The 14,228-nt window shown below is 49.4% G+C and overlaps 1 protein-coding gene across 3 annotated transcripts in view; it reads left to right on the top strand.

Annotated features, from left to right (window-relative positions):
• The window catches only part of SMAD2 (SMAD family member 2), a 68,473-nt gene extending 65,973 nt beyond the window's left edge, over positions 1-2,500 (top strand). For all 3 annotated transcript variants that reach the window (XM_075533051.1, XM_075533052.1, XM_075533050.1), the window contains one exon: positions 1,770-2,500. In XM_075533051.1, the coding sequence (XP_075389166.1) occupies positions 1,770-1,893 (124 nt within the window). In that variant the 3' untranslated portion in view covers positions 1,894-2,500. The remainder of the gene's footprint in view (positions 1-1,769) is intronic.
• Positions 2,501-14,228: the final 11,728 nt, after the last annotated feature.

Below are 14,228 nucleotides of genomic sequence, written 5' to 3' on the forward strand. Positions count from 1 at the left end.
TATTTCCCTCAAGGAAAGTACAGGTCCATTATCAGGGGGAGAAGAGATAACACTGGTCAGTGTGTAGAGCGTGCTAAGTGCAGCTTTACGGCATGTAGACACAACAGTATCTGCGGGGAGCAGAGCTCCGAGTCTACGGTCCCGTCCCTCTAGCACTGTTCTATGAAGTCCCATGCAGCGGGTGTCTGAAGAGTAGCCTCTGTCAGGCGATGCAGGAAAGAAACACTGGTGAGCAAGGGGGAAGGAAGGCAGGCAGGGAAGGCAGCCAATACCGTTACTGAGCCGCCCACCACTGTGGGTGGTCGTAGGAGCATGCTCCCTCAGGGAAACCTTGGCCAGTGGTATAAGCCCACAGAATTATCCTGCCCGGGCAGGGTGTGCTGTGGAATGCCAAGTCACAGGTCACTGGTTGAGGACGACTCTTGGTGTGTGGGCTGGTTAGAGATTTCAGGTCCCTTCGATTGGCCATTGGACAGAGCCACAGAGGAATGTGAAGCGGCTAAGTGGGGCACCGACACCATCTGCTGGGGAAAACCACATCCTCGGAGACGCAGCGTGCGACATGCGAGGCACGTGCTGTCAGGAGCAGTTAGCCGTGGCGTTCTCTTGGTGGTGTCGGACATGGTGTCACCTTGAAGAAGCACACCGACTTCCTGATTGGTCCTGCTTTGCAAAGAAGACGTCTGAAACCAGTGCAGGCAAGGGACAGGAAGTCCCTGCGCAGTCGTGAGCTCCTAGGGACTAGCCCACGTTGCTCACGGACTAGAGGGGTGGATTCAGAGCCGGAAGGATGAGCCTGACAGGGAGGTTATTCATAGGCTCTGTGGGAGAAGGTTGAAAGCTGTCTGTTCGGTGTTTCGTAGTCTTTGTTAAGCTTGTTTGGTATTTGAGTATTAAGCCAGGTGATCACAGGCCCTGGGGGCCTGAGGGCATCCTGGTGTGCACCTCTTGTTCTGGCCTAATTGTTCATAGTACCTGCTTTCTCTCCGAAGTGTCGCATGTTTGGTAGCAAAGCGTAGTCACCCCACCCACAAATCAGCTTGTAGGGTTGTAGTGGTGGTCTCATGGTGGAATTCTCAACTTTCACGTGGACGCTTCAGGTTCGGTTACACACACACACACACACACACACACACACACACACACGCCAGCATCTTCATGCCAGGTGGCCATGTTGCTGTGGTGCTGAGTAGGTTTCAGCTGTGCTTTCAGGCGGAGACCAAGAAAGAAAGGTCTGGCAATCTCTCTCTTGAAAACCAACCAGCAAAAACCGCCCTAGCGGTCCACTCCTGTTGGCCACAGAGGCCGTGCGCACTCACCAACAGTTTGATTCTAGAGGGAAAGGCGTGTAGAAAGCTTTCTTAAAAGACTTAAACAAGTTTGTTGTAATTTAAGAAAGACACCCCCCAAATTCCGGCCACCCCCTCAAATAATAACACACAAATGGAATGCTTTGTAAATGAATTTAGGTGTAGGATCTTCTAATTTTAGGATCTTCTAATTTTTCTGAGTTCAAGCCGTGGTGGTGCTTTGGGCTCAGTGTTGGCCCCGTACTTGCTAGGTCAGCGGTTCAAACCCATCAGCTTCTCCTTTGAGGGAGGAAGATGCGGGTGTCTGCTCCTTCACGGATGTTCAGTTCTCAGCCCTAGCAGGGTCTCGAGGAGTTGGGATTGACTTGTCGGCAGTAAGGGTGTTTTTTGTTTGTTCGTTTAATGCATGTACCTAGACATAGTTACGAGTTGTGAATTTTCTTGTGTTCTTTCCAACAGAAGGCAGACGGTCACGAGCACACCTTGCTGGATTGAGCTCCATCTGAACGGGCCTCTGCAGTGGTTGGACAAAGTCTTAACGCAGATGGGCTCCCCGTCAGTGCGCTGCTCAAGCATGTCATGAAGCCTCATCACCAGCCAAGCCCTCAAAGACCTCCTGTCAGAGGATCTGTGTGTGGTCCCCGTGGACTGTTTGCGATCCAAAAATCCAAGAGAGAAAACAGCACTTGAGGTCTCATCAGTGGAAGCACCTTGTGGAATCCGTTTCCTAGATTCGGGTATTAGATGGAAGATTGATGTCTAGAAATACCCTCCCCGACCAGGAGGAAGAGCTGATTTTAAAGACTTGCTGGTGTCTTCTTGGGCATAGAACTTGAGTGTCCCAAAGGTTTATTATTAACAGTAGTAGCTATGTGTACAGGGGATGTATCATGATCAGTATCACAGTATTGTGCCGTTTCTATACATTTTTAGTTTGCATATGTTTAGGGGTGTGTGCGCGTGTGCGCGTGCTGTGTGTGCGTGCTGCTTCTTGTTCTAGGCAAACCTTTGTAATGTTACAGTACCTAATCTGTTACTCCCATGTCTCCGTTATTTTTGTGTCTTTTTTAATATATAATATATATCAAGATTTTCAAATGATCATTTAGGAGCAGGTTTTCCTTGTAGAAAAACTAAAATTTTCTGCCTTTTACCAAAAATAAACGAGTGGGGGAAGAAAAGCAGATTAACTTTGAAATCCTTGACCTTAAATGTGTTCACTGGGGCTTAACCATTGCTTCTTTTTGTCTGTTGACGGCTAAACCCTAGTTGTGGAGACTGTTGAAGATCCTCCCAGACCTCTTTTCCACGCCCACGGAGGCCCCAGCCAGCGAGCCTGCCCTGCCCAGGCTCAGTCGCACCCGGGTCGCTCCTGGGCTGCAGTAAATACCCAGAGAGTCGCTTTCTGTCCCTTTGAGCACATTCTGACTGGCTAATAGCTGACCTGTGGAAACCATAGCGGCCTATTGCCTCTCATCCTTCACACCCAGGAAAAATGCAGGTGGCAGGATCCTTACGTTCAGGGATATACCCAAATTATCTCCACATAGAAAGCCCATCGAAAAATTCCAATTCTCCTTTTACAGCACCTCTTTTAAAATATTCCAGCTGCAGACCCTCTGCTCTGATTTGAGTAGTTTCATTCAAATTCCGTTTTCATCTCCCAGGTTGCATTAGGAAGCGGGCATTAGGTAAATGGCATTGCTTCTGCACAGTGCCTAGAGAAGTATGACAGGACCGTGATCAGCAGATAAAGGGCCATCTGTCTTCGGAACGTGATGTACTTGGTGATTTACACAGTGCATGTTAGGTTGCTCAGTTACAGACTTAGAAGGAAAACGTCGGAAGAGAAGCAGTTGAGCAAGTTTGTCAGCTTGTAATTATCTGCAGTCTGGTCTCCAAACCACCACGGAGCTGACAGTTGCCGCCAGCAGCGCACTGACTGCTCCCCTGAAAGGGCGCTTCAGAAACCGTTGCCCGCTGGGTTGTGCGGCACACGGAAGGCGAATGCGGTGCCGTCTACCTTGGAGGGAGATCTCTGACTCTCTTGTTCTTTGAAACCAGACACTGGTCTGTATAGGTTGTCATCTGCAGTATTTTGAGCATTTGATAATTTCCTGTTGGATGCTGCCCGTGTTCCTGTACTTGTATGTTTAAGTATTCATAAAGATTTCACAAGATTATTTTTTCCTTTTCATTCAAAAAATGTTGTGTGCCTACTTGTGCCAGGCACTTCTTTAGTCATTAGGAAAGGATGAACGAGACGCATGGGGCCTTGGCCTCAGCAGAGTTTGCAGTCCCTGTCGCCCTTCACCACCTTCCTTGTCTGTTCAGCAGACACAAGGGGGCCTGTGGGTGAGCTTTACGGGGGGTGGTGGTGGTGGTGGTGTGTGTGCACAAGGCCTCCTCGAGGGGGAGTGAGGGGGCCAGAACTGGGAGAGGGGGGGAGGCAGGAATAGCACCAGGTTCCTTGTTCATGCAGATAACTTCACGGATCCAACTGCAAGGAGCAGACTGGTGCTGTCATTAACAAGAGGTGGCCTTACTTTCCAACAGATTGCTTCGTAGCTCACTCCTTTTTCTTCCTTACTCCCTCGTCGGGCACATCTGTCCCATGCACCAGGTCGGTCAATACCACTTGATTTGTCAACCCCTCTTTAAGTCAGCCACAGCGACTTCTACCGCCACTCATGGTTAGTCTGCGGACACGTGCCTCCACCCTTGGACCCCCCTAGAGGGAGTCAGCACGGCCCCTGCCTCCTGTGGCAGTCTTTCTGTCCTTGGAACAGTGGGAGGGAGCAAGGGACAGCTCAGGATGTGGCCCATGGTCCTGCAGTTGCCCGCATCCCCCACCCCTGTTGGTCACCTTCAGCCAAGCAGTGTCAGGTCTTAAGCCTCCAATACGGGGCACATCCCTACAGGCCTGATGGGGAGGTTCTGTCCACTGTGAGACCAGGACTCAAGCCTTTAGAAACACGTATGGAGCTGTCGCCTCCTGGCGGTGGTAGTTCTGTGTGTGCATGTGTTTGTTTTTTAATGAGGTACTAGTATTGCACCTGATTTTCTCTACCATGGCCTAATTTGCATTACTTTTTATTTTTACACCCCCCCCCCCCATCACTCTTTATGAGGGTTTCGTTTTTGCTCTTCCAATCGAGTCTCCCCTCCGTTAAATGTTGTCTGCGTTTAACTTCGCAATGTTATTTTGGATTCATGCTGGACCGTGCTGGGATTTCCTCCCGTTCCTGACAGGAGATCGGAAGGGCTATGCATGCTGTCACCGCGGAGTGCCCGTGCTGGTTTTCAGAGTAAGCATGCCTCACCTTGATGGCGGTGGTGTGGCCTGAGGGAGGCTGGAGCCCTCACAGACGTGGTCTAACCAGTGACGGCTTCATTTTCATTCAGCCCTAGAGTGTCCGCTAAGAGATTTTTAGTGGGGGAAAAAAGAAGTCAACATTGTTATATTGAAAGACTTTGAAAAGTCTTGCATGTGGAGTTAAAACGAGGAACTAGAACTGGATTTGGGCCAACTTTCTTGAATACCACTAATTGTGGTCGATATTTCGGAGTGTTTTTTTCCCTGGCTAGGTTTGAATTAGACCGATAGGACATTATGATGCATACATTAATTCAGGAAACACTCAACGATGCTTTTTCTCTAGCCAGCCACCATGGTGGATGTTGAGTAATAAAAGATGGGTTGGAAAGCTTGCTGCCCTCCCGCTGTGCTCCGTCTGGCTTGTCTAACTTCCTCTAGCCCTCAGGACCTACTTGCCAGGAGCTCATCAGCCTCATTTTACCTAAGAGCTACAAGTACTTATTCTGTACCCTTACTTTGTATTCCAAATACATATTTGCAAATTGCTGGATTTTCTAGCTTTTGCTCACTGTTTTGTTTAACCGTAAGCCCTAGTTGGTTGTGCTTCGTTTGTCTCTTTATAAAAGATACTGTCAAGTGGTTCTTTGTTAAAAGACATTTTCCTCTCCCTTGACTTGTGCCTTTATTGCCATGTCCATCGAGGTCCACTTGGCAGGTGAGGGTCCAGCTGTCCCCTCCGGGAGCTCAGTCTCGTGAACAGAGGCCACACAGGAGGCTCAACACGTTGGCAGAGAAGCGGAGTGGACACATCGGCCCTCCCCGAGAAGTTTGTGAAGCCCTCTCCTGGACACGCAGTCGATGTCGCTACCAGTGCCAGACTCCCTCCAAAACACCTCTCAGTCTTTCTGCCCTAACTTTAAAATCACCCAGATCCGAGCATTTACTCGGTTCTAGGGATCCACCCTTCTGGTGTGAGGAGAAGATGGGTGGTGGTGGGGCATGAACGGACACACGCAGTTCATGTAGTCTGGCCAACCCCCTCATGGCCATGGGCCTCCCAGGATCCGTGACCCGCTTTCCTGACGTGCTTTCCTCTGCCCCCTTCATCTTCCTCGACTCCTTTTCTTCCTCCTTCCCTTCTGACAAGTGTCCCACGTCACCCTCTCTCCTGCCCGCAGGGGTTGCCTGAGAGGAAGGTGCACCTCGCGGGCAGACTCCCATGCTCAGGAGTTGTTGCTGCTCAGCTAGGTCTCCGCGGTCCGTCAGGTTTTATTTAAATGGTGGTTTGCATTATGAACAGTTCTGGCGGTAACCAGCGATGGCCTCTGTCCCTAGCCCTCTTTCCACCCCGGGGCTTATTGTGTGTTGTATTCAGTGTGGCGAGAGTAACGATGGCCTTGGGGATGTCCCCGAGGGCGTCGGTCCGCAGCCTGCTGCAGCGTTTCTGCTGTGTCCTGGCAAGTTGTCAGGCTCGGGGTCACTGTTTTTGTGGGGGCGTGAGTGGAATTCAGTCTTAGGAGGAGCGTGTCCCGACCAAGAAATGTGAGCCACACTACACAACCCCCACAGCAGTTTGGATGCTAAGCATTTGTCTAGTGTGTTCTTGTAGTGTCTTGAACAGGCGCTGCTGTGTCATGGAGTTCGTAGCTGGCTTTATAGATGGTGCAGCACTGCCTCAAGTCTTTGGTAGGGAGTCAAGTAGACGTGTATCTGAATCATATACAGAAAGCCTGGGTGGTGGTGGTGTAGCATGTTCAGCTGGTAACCTGAAGGTTAGCAGTTCAAATCCACTAGCTACTCCATGGGAGAAAGATGAGGCCTACTCCCATAAAGTGTTACAGTCTCAGAAACGCACAGGGGTCCTTTCTGACCTGTGCCCTAGGGTCACTGGGTGTCAGTATTGACTCAGTAGCAGAGTTTGAATGCTCATTGCAGACGAGCTAACAGGAAAGGGTGTGTGTGTGTGTGTGATATTTTGGAAATTTTGGGTAAATCTTTGGCCCCAGTGAAAAATTAGGAAACTTGACAACTGAGAAGCATCAGGAGAATTTGTTAACATCAAGTAAAACCCTTCCACGGAGCCTACCACTGTATGTATGTACACACCCCATGCTCCCCGGGAGGGCCTTCCCTAGGATGCATTTTTGTGGGGGGATGTCAGATTTCCCTTGCTGGGTTTTGCACTCGGGTGGAGGACCACCATGTAAGATAGTCTAGAATGGCTCCCACCACGTCAAGTCACAGTGCGCACTGAAGAACTCTCTGCAGGTGGTCAGTCCTCACTGGACTGGCTTGGACAGCAAAAGGGGATCTTCCCATGTTCCTTGGGCCAAACTCCTGGGAGATCTGACCGGAGTACCCTAGCCAGAGTTACCTTCATGGCCATTGGTTTGCTGCCTTCAGCTCCATGATGGATTTTCCAATTCCACCGTTGTTGAGACGGAAAGGCTCCCTGGAAGACCGCAGATGGGAGGGAAATGGCGTTTTAACTACACCGAGGACTTTGCATTTTTTCCAAAATCATGAGCAAACAAACATCACCCACCCCTAAATGTCCTTCGTTTTCTCAGGTGTTTTGAGGTGGGGGTTGGCCTCTGGTGGGCTTTGCATTTTAAGTTGGCAGAGATGATGATTTACTGACCAAACAGTGAAAGGTCACCATACTGATTTAAGGACAGAAATGGAATTTTAGAAATACAAGAATACGTTCACTCCATGATTTCTAATTTGCACCCAACTTCTCCCCTCTCCTTGTGGCTTCATGGTTTGGGGCTATTACCGTGCACGGCTCTCGCTGTATGGTAAGCTTGACCTTTACTGTGCTGTCGCGTGACTTCTAGACAGAAGTTTTACTGAAAGCCTCTCCTCCCAGAGAGCCTGTCTCTGCGAGTCTCCAAGAAAAGATTCTCTGCTGCCCCCCTCCCCCCATCCTTCACCGTCTTGAGGAGCTGGAAACAATCTGTGTACCTGCCGTGAGAGTGCACCCCTGTGTTCATGTCGCTGGGAGAAATTGGGAGAAATACTATCACATGTTCAGCAAGTCAGGTCATGTGGAGACTGTACTTTAACAACCCTGTTGGTTGGCAAAATCCAGACGGGACATTTCTTAGACCAACTTTATCTCAGGCTGTGTTTGTGTTCTTTTGTCCCCAGCCCTCAGGCCTGACTGTCAGTCTCTTCATGAGAAGCAGCGACATTGGACCTTGTTTTATAAAGAGGGCAAGACAAGAAAACCCGGGAGTGCGCAAAGTAGCCCTACCATGGTTGAACAAGATCACAGTATTATAGGCAAGTCCCAAAATGGCTTTCTCTAAATAACTCTTTGCTGCCCTCTTTTCCCGAGGCAAGAATTTCTGGTGCAGCGCAGCTCCGCCTACCTTGATTCTCGGCCTTGGTAATCCAAGGGCAGAGTCTCTAGGCCACCTTCCCCTCTGTGTGGGCATCTGGGGGTGGGAAGTGGTTGATAGGAGTTTTTCACCTAGACTTTGAAGAGAAGACAAAGCCTCAACGGGAGACATACAAAGTAGAAGCAGGGAATCTTTGGCTGAATTACCAGAACCCCTCCCCTGGGGTCTGCCTGAAAATGGCTTCAGGGCAGGCTCTGGAATGGTCTCTGCTCTGCTGAAATAGCTCTTTCCGAGATCGTGCCCCTTTCTGCAGAAAGAGGAACTAGCCATTAAAGCATGTCCTTGAGTATTTGGGGACGGGGCCCTTGAAAGTAGCCTTCGGTTCCTGAAACTTCTAGTTCTCCACCATGCTGTGAGCAGAGTGAGGGTGTCCTTAGGGTGCCCGCTGTCCTGAGGACTTGGGACTGAGGGGTCCTCTAGGTGCAGGGCTGGGACCACTAAATGTAGGAGCTCTGGGAGCCCTGTGTTTTTCTCTCCTTTCCTGGGTGCTTTCCCTGGTTCCCTCGGTCCATGGCCACCCCGTGGCACTGGGCATTCCTGATAGTACTGGGACATATGTCCCTTCCGATACGTCCAGTGGTGTGGGTAGAACCTGGGTGTCTGACCCAGGATGAGCCCAGGGCAAGAGGCTGGTGGCGAGGTAGACATCTAGAGATCAGGTACAGAGGCAAGACTTCCTGGAGCGGGCAAGAAGGCCGCAAGATTGGCAGGTGCTCTCGAGCTTGTGTGGGCATGTAACTGCAGCCCATGTGCCCTTCTGGGAGTACGTAGCCCTGAAATTTAAACCATACCCAGGAAAAGACAGCTTTAAAGTGGTGTCTTCCCTCTGGAGGGGACACCTGACCTCTCACACCGGAGCCTCTACTCATTTCCCAGACGCCCTTGTTCAAGGAGCCAGACCGGTACTCTGACTTCCTCGGATGAATGTTGTGTTGGAACTGTGATGTGGACCATCCACCAGCAGGTGGGAGAACATTCCCTGAAGGGGGGGGGGGCGGTGGCTCTCCGTATTTCCCTAGTCTCCCACCCCTCAGGTGCTTAACCAGCTGGACCGCGAGTGTCTGTTCTCCCGGCGTCCTCTGTGCTCTGTGATGTCGCTGTGTCCTCAGTCAGCGTGAAGCCTCTGGTTGTCGAAAAGTACGGTGTAGTTACTGTGTTTTCCTCTCCTTTTGTCCTTGCTCTTTAAACTCAGCGAGCTAAGCCTTTACTGCAGCTGGGTTTCACGTTAAAATAGTGTGAAATACTAATCGATTTCCCTCCCTGCCCCACTACCCCAGCCCACCCACACCAAATATTTCAGTCCATTTTAAGTTAAAAAAAAAAAAGTTCTGCTTAAGAAAACATTGCTTAACATGTCCTGTGATTTCTGGTCGACTTTTTTATCTGTGTGTGCGTGTATGTGCGTTCGTTTTTTATCTTGTTCACTTCCTTCCCGTGTTACAACAGTGCTTTCACCATTGGAAGGTGGGCTTTTTTTCTTAGCATTAAAAAAAAAAATGCCATTTGAATTGTTCAGCCCCTTATTCTGAGACTAGTTTTCAACAGTTGTAAGCAGTTGGGATTTAAACGGGCCGTCTTTCTCTTAGCGGGCAGGGTCAGTGGCCGTGCCCTGAGCGACAGCAATGAAGCAAAAAGTAGCATCCATTGGGTCTCTCTCATCTATAGAAAGATCTCAAGAGCACACCTTTTGATGCTTTTAATTTCATGTCGGAGGGAAAACTGATCCCACGCATCTGGCAGGACACCCACACTGATGAATTACACCCCTCACCCACCCACTCACCTCACAAGTTCTTTATCGTTGAATCCAGTCCACTTCAGGGCTTGATTACGCCCAATAAGTGATCTAACACAAAAGGTTTATGCTTCCAGTGGAAACAAGCCAGCAGGTGAAAAAGGTCGTGCTTGCTCTTCAGAGGCACACTAATCTCCGAAGAAAAATCATAGGCCAGACATCGTTCCATCTCCATCATGAGAAGATTGAGAAACTGGAAACCAGCCAGATGTGGGTGGGTCTTTCTTGTCCTGGTTAGTAGCTGGCTTTCTTCACACCTGTAAACAGACGTGCTGTCGGATGCACAAAAGGGCCTCAGGCTCAAGTCACCTGCCCTTGGCATTGAACCAGTCAAGGTCGAGCGTGTTTTCAGAAGCACATTTTCACTGGGGTGGGGAGTCGGACAGGGATTGAAGCAAAGCAAACTCCACTGTTGTCAAGCGGATGATGAGTCGGTGACAATGTGGGACAGAACTGCCTGGTAGGGTTTCCAAGCTATATAGCTTTACAGTGTCAGGCTGCCTCGTCTGTCATACTGAGTGACTTGTGGCCAGGCACATAACCTTAACCTTTCCACCACCAGCACTCCTTTCCTGAAGGAGCCGATCACCCTGAAGTTGCCGTCCATACATGATTGCATACAGGACCTAAAAGGAGCGTCCCCGTGCTGTGCTTCAATCTCAGCGGGTGACTGAAGGCACTCCTAGTGTGTCGCCTCCCCCTGGCAGTGCCTCCACCGACTGGCCTGCTACAGGGACACTGGTTACCTCCCCTGGCCTTGCATCCAGAATTCCATGTGTTCACCAGGTGGGTGGAGGGTAGGGAAGAAGTGCTTGGCCATTGTTGAGAATTTCTGCCCAACTGGCATGCTCTTTTAACTTCTTTGCAAATGGATGGAAAACCCCGCAGTCTGGAAGCAGGCAGGTGGACACAGCCCTCGGCTGCCCTCCGTGCGGTCCTCTGGTGCTACGCGGGAATGTATCTGCACTGGGTTCTTGACTTGCCCTTCTCACACACACACAGGAGCGCGGCAGGAAACCCAGAAGGGTCACAGATGCAGGAACCCAAAAGGGACCATGCCCTTTCCAAGAACGAGCTCGGTCACTGCTACCCAGAAAGAGGTGCCGAAACACGTGGAGATCAGTTTAACCAGTGATGGGTTTTCACGAAGGCCAGTGGCATGTATTTGCCGCATTGACACGAATGGCCAACATGTTGAATGCACTTTTGCTCCCTTCCACCTGGAAATGTCCTAGGGAGCCAGGAATCCCTGAGATGCAGGTAAAATCTTGTACACAGGCAGAGTACCAACATGAGAGGCTTTTAACAGCTGACCTCCCAAATGTAAAGAACCTGACCTAACAAAGACTCCCTATTGAGACCCCGTCTTTAGGAATTAAAATAGAAAATTTGCTCAGAATTTAAAACTTCTTTTCCATGAAAGAATGCCAATGTTCTCTTGCTGAACGCCAGCCCGTTAATGGCAATCACACTCCTAAATGCCCTGGAGAGACAGGACTTTTACTTCCATAAAGAGTTACAGTCCTGGAAACTCAGAGGCAGTTCTGCCCTGGCCTACGCAGTCTATGAGCATCTCTGTGATGACAGTGAATTGAACTTAAAAAACATACACAAGCATCTCTCTGTGTGGATCCTCACAAACTATGCAAACATGGAGAAGAATGGGAATTCCAGAAAACTTCCTTGTGCTCAGCCAGAATCCTGAAAATGAATCAAAAGGCAATCATTGGAGCAGAACGGGAGGGAACACTGCATGGTTGAAAATCAGGAAAGATGTGGGTCAGGCTCAGATCCTCGCCATACTCAGTTTGTCAGCAGAGCCTAACCAGAGACTGGGTCATATGAAGAATGGTCTCAGGATCGGAGGGGGTCCTTTACAACCTTAGACATGCAAATGACCCCACCATCCGCCTGAAGAGGAGGGCCTGAAGAAGCACTTGCTGATAGAGATCAAGGATTGCGACTTTCCATATTGATTGCAATTCAATGGAAAGAAAATCAATCCTCACCGCTGGACAATGGGTAACAAGCAGCATGATGATCGAAGGCTTCCTTGGATCCACAACAAAAGCTTGTGGATGCTTTGGGTAAACTTGCTGCCGAGAGCTCTTTGAAGTATGGAAGAGCAGAGATGTCACTGTGAGGACTCAGGTGTGCCTGGCCCAAGCCGCGGTATATGCAATTGCTTATGAAAGTTGGACATTGAATAAGGAAGACCAAAGAAGAATGAGTGCATTTGAAGATTGGTGCGGGTGAGGAAAAGTAAGAGTACCAGGAACTGCCAAGAGAACAAACCCACCTGTCTCCAGGTTCAGCCACAATGCTTAGAATGAGGTCTCCCTCCCTCACGAACCCTTGATTTCTAAATTATTTTTCATGTCTTACGCCGACTGCTGTCTCCCAACGAGGAGCTGATACTAAGTGCACGAGTAGAACATGTTTTGAAAATGATGATGGCAACATATGTACAGGTGTGATAAGAGCTGTGTGAGGCCTGGCACTTGTTATCAGAAGAGACCAGCTCCTGGAGAAGGGCGTCATGCGTCATAAAGCAGAGGGGCTGTGACCGAGGGGAAGGCCCTCCACAGACAGGCTGACCCCATGGCTGCAAAGAATGGACTCAAACCTGGGAACGACTGTGGAGATGTACACAGGGTTTTAGGACAGATAATCGCTTTTAAATGATGGTTTGCAGTTTGGGCTGCACTGGGAAAATGAGTCCAGCAAGCCTAGCTAACATCTGGAAGAAAAGTCTGGTGGGAATGCCTAGTTCGCCATGTTATATTGAAAAAACAGATGCATGTCTGTGTTTGTTGTACCCAAGACCCACAAACTAGTTTGTTCCAACTTTTAAATCAAGATCTTGAGTAATAGCATCGCCACGTTTTTAAAATGTACTCAGCCGATCACAAACATTTTCTCAGGAATTGAATTTTATGGAGATTTTTGAATGGGTTCCTCTGTAACAGAATTAGTGGCCCGCAGACCACTGTCTTGGCTTGCTAGGCGCTGAGGTTGTCAGAGGGTGAATTTTTGGCTGAAGTTCACAAACAGTGAAGAAAAAGGAAATTCAGAGGGTCTTAAAACTAATTCTAAAAAACGTTAGGCAGTGAATATTTAAGGAATTTTCAACGGAAACATTCATTTCCTGTCCTTGGTCGCTCCAGTGTCGAGGTGCTTACCTCAGGGATGCGAGTTGAGAAACATCAAGCTGTAGTTAGTAATCCAAGTGTCTAGGTCCACAGTCTCTCGCAGTGTGCCCTGCTGTGCCGTTTTGACTAGCCAAAGCATCGCCTCGCCACAGACCCTCGCCCACGCCACCCCTGCAGTCAACCCCTTAGAAAACCTGAGACTTCATTGATTCGTTTCTGTAGCTTTTAAAGAACTTGACTTGTTCTTGTCTCTCAAAGCTACCTTTGGAAATGGGTCTACTCTTCATGTGTTACTCATTGCCCAATTTATGTTTTACACTTGATCTTAGCCAAAAGGCCGAGAAGCGATGCCCAATTTATGTTTTAATCTTTAAGAGAGAGTGCATTCTGTCTGATCAGTAAAGCCACCAAGAAACAACTAATGTTCACGTGTACTGCATTAGTGCTGGCTGGAGAGAGAGAGAGAGCTGGGGCACAGGCAGTCCATGATTTGCTGTCTGTGGTTGTCTGGTGATTTCTCAACAGGCATCAGCAATATCTTAAAGGCCATTTAACCCACACAAATCATAAAGATGTAATGCTTAAAGAATATTGCCCTGGAATGGTCAAGTACTTCCACGATCTTGGAAGATTGATTTGGAAACAGACAGACCTCCGTTGCTTTCTCTGGACATGTAACTGGTTATAAGCCCTGCTCATCATGTGTGATGTAATGGCAGTGCAACTTGGCTTGAACGTGAGCCCTCGTTCTGCTGACAGGTCGGGCCTTCCACTCAGAATGAGCATGTTACGTTTCACGTTTTGGAGATGAGGTGAGCACCCTGGGGAGAGCCCTTAGCACCGAGTAATTGCTGAGTATAGGATGCATGGATAGACCTGGTCTATGAACTGTCGAGAGATGATGATAGCAAAGGCCCTTTCCACCAAGTCTGCTCGCTGTCAGAAGAGCTTCGAGGTTTCCAATACCAAATGCATCCAGATCTGTTGTGGCGAGATCTGGTGCATCCCAACCACAACCCCCAAGTGTGCACCAGTCAATGCTCCATTCGCTTCCTGAGCTGACAGGCTGGCATTTCTGAACAGGGCTATTGACTGGCTCATACATATCTGGAGGTCAGCCTCAACGGGGGGCATGTCTCACCTTTCATTAGGCTAGCCCATGCATGTATCCCCAGGGGGGCACAGGGCAACTCAGCCCAAGGTCACCAGTTTAAGTTCGAGCGGGCCCCAGGCTCAGCCCCAAGC

The sequence above is a fragment of the Tenrec ecaudatus genome, chromosome 15, assembly GCF_050624435.1.
Source record: "Tenrec ecaudatus isolate mTenEca1 chromosome 15, mTenEca1.hap1, whole genome shotgun sequence".
NCBI classification, from domain to species: Eukaryota; Metazoa; Chordata; class Mammalia; order Afrosoricida; family Tenrecidae; genus Tenrec; species Tenrec ecaudatus.